This window comes from Lithobates pipiens, unplaced genomic scaffold (assembly GCF_037356315.1).
Source record: "Lithobates pipiens isolate NorthernLeopardFrog02 unplaced genomic scaffold, aLitPip1_a1.2 Scaffold_18, whole genome shotgun sequence".
Classification (NCBI taxonomy): domain Eukaryota; kingdom Metazoa; phylum Chordata; class Amphibia; order Anura; family Ranidae; genus Lithobates; species Lithobates pipiens.
The window spans coordinates 188,350,425-188,359,933 of record NW_027507758.1 but is presented as its reverse complement, the minus strand read 5'-3'; the positions used below and the strand labels follow the sequence as shown (position 1 = coordinate 188,359,933).

At 41.0% G+C, this 9,509-nt stretch overlaps 1 protein-coding gene across 3 annotated transcripts in view; it reads left to right on the top strand.

The window, feature by feature from the left end:
- The window catches only part of HEATR5B (HEAT repeat containing 5B), a 139,137-nt gene that overhangs the window by 31,718 nt on the left and 97,910 nt on the right, over positions 1-9,509 (top strand). For all 3 annotated transcript variants that reach the window (XM_077486447.1, XM_077486445.1, XM_077486446.1), the window contains exons 6-7: positions 2,052-2,223; positions 6,023-6,180. In XM_077486447.1, coding sequence (XP_077342573.1) covers positions 2,052-2,223; positions 6,023-6,180 — 330 coding nt within the window. The remainder of the gene's footprint in view (positions 1-2,051; positions 2,224-6,022; positions 6,181-9,509) is intronic.

Here is a 9,509-nt window from a genome sequence, read left to right as displayed (position 1 = left end):
AATGGTGACCTATTATACATTATGTGGAAATGTCCAAAACTTTTCCGATACTGGCATTATGTGCTTTCTACTATTTCAAACCCCAGTACTTCAAAATCCAGGTGTCTGTCTGCTCGGGGCTTTGGAGATACTCTCGCCGAATGGCCACACGGCAATTATGCGGCTATTTTATATGGCACGCAAGGCCATAACGGGGCTTTGGATAATTCTGAGGGTGCCCACAGGCAAAAAATGGGTCAAACTGGTGAATAAAATGCTAATACGAGAAAAAAATTACCTACCAACACAGAAATGTCCTTAAAATGTATTCAATGTGGAAACCCTGGCTAGATACACCAGGACTAGGTCCAACCCAGTTGGTTAAAGACAGGCTGTTACAAATGTAATTTTGCCAGATTAGAAGACAGAGTCCGACTGTAGGTAATAATGTGTAATTTTTATGATTATTACTCATGATGGAACCATGGTGAATACTAATATTACTAACAATATGTATGGAGGGCAATGTTTTATTTGTGCCCTATGTGCCTTAAAACAGGTGATGCTCTTATTAAGGTTACAGGTTTAATGTTTTTCAATAAAACAGGGTAGGGATGTGATGCGCTAATTTACAACCATAAATAAAAATAATGATAAATAAATAGGATAGCCCTACTAATAGCCCATCAGTCCCATCTATCAGTGGTACCTATCAGTGCCCTTTAGTTGGTTACTGTAGACACAGAGAAGGCAAATTTTATTAAATACCTTTTTGGTATAGCTCTGTGTTAAAGGGGGAAGGAAAATGGGAAAGCTCAAGTTCTCAATTGGGATAGTATTGACATAGCCCTAAATGCTCCAAAATGGCAAAAAAAAAAAATGTACATGGTCCTGAAACGTTTGGACAAAATAAAGGTGAATAAAGCACCTTGACCAGATAGCTTATGTCTAAAGGCCCTCAAAGAGCTCTGTTATATCAAAGCCAATGGGGTTTATTTACGAAAGATGGAGAGTGCAAAATTGGGCTCACTTCTGCATAGAAACCAATCAGCTTCCAGGTTTTATTGCCAAAGTTTAATTGAACAAGTTGATGTGAGAAACTGGCTACCATGCACAGCTGCACCAGATGAGTGCACTAGCTGTAGTAAATCTACCCCATTGTTTTTCATTTTTAGAGATTCTTAAATGACTGGCATGGTACCACTGGACTGATGTAAGGCCAATGTGGTGCCTATATTTAAAAAGGGATCAAAGTCTTTACTAGGTTAATACAGACCTGTTATGCCCCGTACACATGAGCGGATTTTCTGTTGGAAAAAACTTGGATTTTTTTTCCCAATGGAATTCCGCTCAAGCTTGGCTTGCATACACACGGTCACACAAAAGTTCTCTGAACTTTCGACCGTCAAGAACATGGTGACGTACAACACTACGAGGAGCCGAGAAAATTGAGTTCAATGCTTCCAAGCATGCGTCGAATTGTTTCCAAGCTTGCGTAGGAATTTTGTGCGTTTGGAATTTGTACAGACGATCAGAATTCAGAAATCAGGCACTCTTTACGTCTGGAGAAAAAGAGATTTAATCTTCACATACAGAAAGGCTTCTTCACAGTAAGAGCTGTAAAAATGTGGAATAGACTCCCTAAAGAACTAATTCTGGCCAGCTCGGTAGATTATTTAAAAAAAGAGCTGCATGCATTCCTAAATGCACAAAATATAACTGGATACACATTTTTGGAAATAGTTTAATTCCCTACCGGGCAAATTGGACCATGCTTTTTTTTTTTTTTTTTTGGCCTTCTTCTGGATTAACTATGGTTATAGGATAGGTAATACAAAGGTTTTTTATTTGCGTGTGTTTTTTTTTTTTTTTTTTCTCTGATGGACTAATGTCTTTTTTTTTTTTCAACCTAACTATATGTATCTTTTTTAAAGATAGAGATATATATATATATATATATATTTTTTTTTTTTTTTCTGTTTTAAATGTGTTGCATCTCATAGCTCTTTGTGATATGTGTGGAAAGCAAGTTTACTTGGCCAGACATGAATCTAGAAATTCTCTTCCTACAGTGCTTGTTGGAGCTTCAGAGTGAAGCGGTATTTATGTGGACAGCAGAGCTCGAGAATGTTGCAACACTCTGTTTCAAGGCCCTGGAAGGCTCCAACTATGGAGTCAGAGTTGCGGTGTCTAAACTCCTGGGAACTGTTATGGCGACTGCTTTAATGCCAAAACAGGCAGCAGGTAGGTTTTATTAAAATCTTTCTCTGCTAACTAAATTCAGTATGTAATTATTGCAGTAGTCCTCTTATAAGAGCAAATTTTGTCCAAAACAGCAAATGTTATGTTGTGTGTGTGTGTTTTTTTAGTTTTTTTTTTTTTTTTTTTTTTTTTTTTTTTACCCACTTCATTGTGTATAAATATACATACAGTGTATGTGTATGTATGTATATATAATCTCTGTGACCATATTAAAGTGGTTGTGATCCTCAGTCATGAAATCTGAATAAAGCAGATATATCTGTATGTACTTGTCTCTCTCCAAAGCTCTGAGTATCATTTCTCTCTGGTGCTTCATTCCTTTGTTAGCAGCATGAGTTACTTCTGACAAGTTGTCCCCACACCAGAGATAAAATGGTGACGGGCTCAGCACACAGCTTGTCAGCTCTGTATTGTTATGGGGGGGGGGATTTCATCCAATCAGCTCTCACACACTGTACAAGAGCTCTAACTTCAGCTCCCCGCTACCCTACTCTGTTACTCTGTGCTACTGACAGATGCAGAAGGATTTTATCTAAGTTCAGCACTTTGAAGTAACCTCAACTGCTTCTAAACTACTATAAATGACTGAGTGCACCTATAGCCATAAGATAACATTCAGTTCAGGGGCTGCTGAAAAAAATGCCTAAGGGTCCTTTCACAGGGGGTGGATCAGCGCGCCCCATGGATATCCGCTTGCTCAGCGGGGATCGTCGGAGCAATCTCAACTGAGCAGGGAGATGACAGGTCCGTCTCTGCACACTGCGCAGGGACAGACCTGTCACAGCGCCACTCTCCCTCTATGGGAGATCGGGTGACGACAGACCGGAGTGTCCGTTGTCATCCGATCCGATGACGGATGGAAAAATAGCTTTTTCCTCCGTCACACTTTTTCAGATCCGAGCGGGTCGGATGTCAGCGAACTTGTCACCACTGACATCCGACGCTCCATAGAGCTCTATGGAGCATCCGTTCAGGTCCGCCTGAAAAACTGACAGGCGGATCTGAACGTCCATTTACCAGCTGCGGTGTACATGAGGCCTAAGGCAGGAGAGAGCGAGACACGGAGAAAGATTGATTTTCTCTAACAGAATTGCTGAAATAGTTTATAATACTTCTAAAAACAAATGTCCTGTGTACATGAAACCTAAAAAATATACAGATGTGGACAGCATATTAGGGAGCCAATATAAGTCTCCCCTTAACTGCAAGCAGATGTAATAGATTGGTCAACCTCAAGAGATCAGCGGTGTAGATAATACAGTTCACAAAAATGATAGATGTACATGCAGCCAGGGGACCTTATGGTTCAAAAAAGTTCCTAAATGATTCAAAAGAAACCTAGATAGAACAAAGTAAAACCACATGAGGCCAGGCAGCCGTTCCTATATTCACAGGCTTACATGCACACTTAATGACCAAGCAGGGGAGACATTTGCCTCTGGTGCCCCATGAGCTGTAGGTTTCCTCCTTGGGTTGTAGGAAAGCCTTTATGCACCTTTGTTATTCAGATGTTTTTGTCCAACAGCATTGATTATATATTACATTGTCAAAAGTACTAGGACTGCCTTTACACTTTAATGGTGTCTTAGTCTGTAGGGTTCAATATTGAGTTGCCCTATCCTTTGCAGCTATAACTGCTTCAGCTCTTCTGGGAAAGGCTGTCCACAAGGTTTAGGAGTGTGTCGCTGGGATGTTGGATGAGAAGGCCCGGCTCGCAGTCTCCGCTCTAATTCATCCCAAAATATGTTTTATCGGGTTGAGGTCAGTCAATTTACTCCACCTCAAACCCGTTCATCCATGTCTTTATGGACCATGCTTTGTGCACTGGTCAAAATCAATTGGTGGAGGGGGGATTATGGTGTGGGGTACTTTTTTCAGGGGTTGGACTTGGCCCCTTAGTTCCAGTGAAGGGAATTCTTAGACCCATTTCACACTGTGCCACCACCGGTGTCAGCAGTAAAAAAGCGCTATTTCTAGCACCATTTTAGCGGCACTATTTTGCCGCTGACGGGGTGGTTTTAACCCCCGCCAGCAGCCGAAAAAAGGGGTTAAATTCGCCTGTAAAACGCAGCCGGTATGACAGCGCTGCCCCATTGATTTCAGTGGGAAGGAGCGGTGGAGGAGCGATGAGTTCACCGCTCCAAAGAAGCTGCTGGCAGGACTTTTGCTGACGCCCTGCGAAAGGAGTCTTAAGGCATCAGCATACCAATGCATTTTGGACAATTTCATGCTCCCAATTTTTTGGGAACAGTTTGGGGATGGCCTCTTCCTGTTTCAACATGACTGCGCACCAGTGCACAAAACAAGATCCATAAAGACCTAGATGAATGAGTTTGGGGTGGAGTAACTTTACTGGCCTGCACAGTCCTGAGTCCTGACCTCAACCCAACAGAACACCTTTTGGGGTGAATTAGAGTGGAGAGTGGGAGTCAGGCCTTCTCGTCCATAGGCACACTCCTAAACCTTGTGGACAGCCCTCACAGAAGAGTTTAAGCTGTTATAGCTGCAAAGGGGGGTGGGCAGCTCAATATTGAACCCTATGGACTAATACTGGGATGCGATTAAAGTTCATGTGCGTGAAAAGGCAGATGTCACAATACTTTTGACAATATAGTGTATATATGTTTTGCTGTTATATACTTGTGTCGTAACTATCAATATTTTCCTATAGATGTTCTGCTCGCTAAATAAAATATTCCTGAAGAAGCGGATAGAACCACGAAATGTTGAGAAGAAATGGATAAACTTTATGCGATAACAATACTAGATATTATTGCCTATTTATTTATCTAAATAAGAACAAGCTTTTTAGTGCCTGTAAGATCGAACAATAGTGTGTGCTTTTTATTAAATTGATGTAATAAAACCAATGTTTTTAGTAAAATGTATGTACTGATGTCTATGGTAGTACCATCAAAATCCACACAGCCTCAAATACATTTCTCAAATATAAATTGTCAGTGTTGGTAAAAACCTGACAGATCTTCTAATGCCGCGTGCACACGATCGGAATTTCGGCCAGCAAAAGACCGAAGAGAGCTCTTCATCAGAAAATGCGACTGTGTATGCTCCATCAGAATTTAGCTGGCCGAATTCCCGCCAGCAAAAATTCGAGAGCATGTTCTCAATTTTTCAGACGGAAAAACTTTCTATCGGAAATTCCGATCGCGTGTATGCAATTCTGATACGCAAAAACTCAGATTCAACTAGGAGATGGAAGCGATTGGCCACTGGGTAGTGAACGTCCTTTTTCTAGTCCCGTCGTACGTGTTGTACGTCACCGTGTTCTTGGCAGTCGGAATTTGGTGTGACCGTGTGTGTGTGCAAAGCTGCTTGAGCGAAATCCCGTTGGAATTCCGTTGGGAAAACCACCAGAGCTTTTTCCGATCAAAATTCCGATCACATATACGCGGCACTACTCTTCCTTGCGCAATTCAAAACTAGGGGGAAAAAATGTTTAAACTGGAGTTTTACTTTAAAAATCTCTAAATTTTTAGAGAGCCGCATAGTTGTCATGTTCTCAACAATGCTATACTGCACACGAGGCTGTGACCAAAATAAGTGTGTATACCTTCTGTAACATTTATCAGTACACTACAGACTTGGAAACATTTAAATCCAATTAATAAACTGTCAAGCACTATTCTGTCTTTAAATCTGTTAAGATATTTTTTTTTTTTGTTCTTTCAGCATTTAGTATCCTACAATAATCGGTTATCTCACGTATTTATGTAGCTTCATTACCACCACTGTTCACATACGTTTTTTTTTGTAATTAAAGTAATGCGTCAGAATGTTAAGAAAGCCACCTTAGAAGAGGTGCTGGAGCTCATGGCTACAGGATTTCTGCGGGGAGGATCTGGATTTCTAAAGAGTGGAGGAGAAATGCTGAAGGGAGGAGGATCAATAAGTCGGGAAGTAAGAGTTGGTGTGACACAGGTGAGTGTCTGTCTTTTTTTTCCCTAACTTTGGTGCTTAAGCGTATGCCTATAATTAGTCATAATTGTCTTTGTTCTGTATTTCTACTTATAAAATGTTGGCTTGAACATGACTGTTCATTTTAGGCAAATTTGCTCTAACTATTCTACATAGACGGCAATATTTTATGCCACTGGTAGTGCATCACCTAGGTATACAGGTATAGGGTTCTTTGTTTAGACCAAGGATATTAGCGGACCTCCAGCTGTTGAAAAACTACAAGTCCCATCATGCCTCTGTCTCTAGGCGTCATGCTTCTGGCTGTCAGATACTTGCTATGCCTCATGGGACTTGTAGTTCTGCAGCAGCTGGAGGTCCGCTAATTACATATCCCTGGTTTAAACGCATGGTTTTCAAGCTGCCTTCCCAGCTAAAAAATAATTGCGACATTTGTGCTAATTTACTGTTTTAGAGAAAAAAAAAAAAGTAAATTAAAAGTGATGATGTGAAAAGCCTCCTTGGCTTTAATAGGTTTATATAGAAGATCTTTCTGATGAGGTCATCCATACATGTATAGGTTTCTCCCATTCAGCTCACAATCTAAACAAGAAAAATCAGACAGATTTTCTTCATCCACGCTAAACAGTGTGGGTAAAAGAATCTTCAACGCCAGCTATTTTATTCTGACAGCCAGCTCACCTGTGATTGCATCTGATTGAATGCGGTCACCGTCTGGCTCACAATTTTGCACCGGACTCCTGAAAAATCAAAATGATATGTTCACCATACAGCCGTGGCGAAAAGTTTTGAGTGACACAAATATAAATTTTTCACAAAGTCTGCTTCTTCAGTGTTTAGATATTTTTGTTGGATGTTACTATGGTATACTGAAGTATAATTACAAGCATTTCATAAGTGTCAAAGGCTTTTATTGACTATTACATTAAGTTTGTGCAAAGAGTCAATATTTTTCTATGCCTTGTTCTCCGGCCTCCCCTTTCCTCCCCTCTCGCTGGATCTGCCGACTGTCAAGACCCAAACATGGGAATTACTTAAAACTTTAAAACGGGGGGGGGGGGCAGGCACCAGGGACACAGAGCTTAAAATAAAAACTCTCCTCAGCTAAAGTGCTGGAGAGCACAGCTGCTGATCACACAGGACACTGGAGTCGTGGGGGCAGATAAGGTGCTGCATACAGGCATTTCCCAGTACAATGTGAAAAAAAAGTCCTGTAGAATTGGCGCTATACCCTTAAATAAAATGTGTGTCACTCTATTAATTAATAAAATTATTCCTAATCCATGCAATTGGTTAAACAGTTATACATCCATACCAATAAAGGTTGTGAAACAAAAAAAAAAAAAATTGGTAATATACACCTAGTGAAAAATACTGAAATAAATAAAAAAATGCAATATTATTATCCTATAAACATAAAATTCTGACAAATCCTTTGTAATATATTAAACAGTTCATAATCCAAATGGTGCCTCGTGCAAATATCCAAAGAAAATCCCCGGTGCGCTTTGGTGAAAATGAATTATATTGCGCTCACCAGATCTTTACCCTTACTGGGGAAAAACCGCCTTCACAGTGTATAGCGCCTGTGTCGCTCTCTGGCATCTCCCTGGGAATTTGGTTATTCATCCATCCACAGTTTAGATTCTCATTTTAAACGTTACATGTAAAAAGGAGGAGAATCCATAGTGTAGTATGTCTTTAAGAAAGGTTTATTGAAAACAGAAAACTACTCGCATCTTATCAGAGCAAGATTCACTATAAGAAATCCTCACACCACCAGCTGCTGCGGTGTATTCAAAAGAGGTCACTTCTCTATAGCCACGCCTTTCAGCTGCCCCTGAGTCAGCTGAAAGTTCTATTTCTTCTTTGGGTTCCTTAAAACCTTCACAGCCTTTGCATGCGTTTCCTGTCCATGCATTACTAGAACAGCTTATTTATGCTGAATGGCATCACCCGGATAAGCATTTTCTTCCTCCAAAGAGATTCACAGTACTCCATTCCATGGAGGAGAAATTTACCAAAAGATGGAGTGTACCAGCAGTCGTCGCTGCTATATCCAGTGTGGATAAAAGTCTAACTTGTCCAGTGAACAATGCACAAATGCTTAAGGATCCAAAGGATAAAAGGCTGTTAAAATCCTCCTTTTTTTTTTTTTGGCAGGTGCGGTTACTCAGCCTGCAGTCGCTGCAATAGGCATCTGTCAGTCCATAAAAGACCAGTTTAGACAGGCCCTTAAGGAGGTTTCTGTACAGCAAGCCTGGGATTTAGCCGAATTGCCAAGAGCATTATGTTTTGCCATAGACTCCATTAAAGATTCTAGTCACCAGGCGCCCCACCTTGTGCTTGTGCTAGTAAATATGCGTAGGATCCTGTAGTTAAGAAATTTGTCAGCCGTAGCACCATGCAAAAGGCTCCTGACTGGTTTTCCTTTTCATGGGGATCGACTATTTGGAAATGTCTTGGACAAATACATCCAAAAGATTTCAAGTGGGAAAAGTACTTTTGCCAATTAAGAGAAGGAATAAACGCCCTTCATTTAAGCGATGGTGGCGGCCTCCGCCGTCAGTCTAGAGGAAAACCTCAGGGTCAGGCCCAGGCACAAAAGAAGTTCTGGGGGTGGAAACCTGAAAAACAAAATGCTAAAGCCTCATTATGAAGGGGTGCCCCCGCTCACCGGGGTGGGGAGGGGAGACTTCTGCAATTTTTCAGAAGTCTGGCAAGAGGAAATTTAGGACAAATTGGTCATCTCCACAGTAACTCTAAGGTACAAACTAGAATTTCGGGAGTTTCCACCATCTCGTTTTCTGAGGTCAAACGTTCCCAAAGATCCAGGGAAAAGGCAATCTCTGTTTCGGGCACTAGACTGATTACTGGCTCAGGGGGTGATCATACAAATCCCCACAGAAGTGCAAGGTTTGGGGTTTTATTCAAACCTCTTTACGGTACCAAAACCGAATGGAGATGTCAGACCCATTCTAGATCTAAAGAATCTAAATCAGTTCCTGAAGAACCGTTCTTTTCACATGGAGTTGATCAGGTCAGTGGTTTCATTTCTACAAGGAGGAGAACTTCTGGCATCTATTGAGATCAGGGATGCTTATCTGCATGTCCCTGTATTTCAAGCTCACCAAAGATTTCTGTGGTTCGAGGTAAAACATCATCATTTTCAGTTTGTAGCCTTGCCCTTCAGGCTAGCTACAGCACCCCTGGGTGTTTACAAAAGTCCTGGCAACACCTTTAGCCAGGTTAAAGTGGTTGTATAATCTTTTTTTTACAACTTTTACCTACAGGTAAGCCTATAATAAGGCTTACCTGTAGGTAAACAAAAA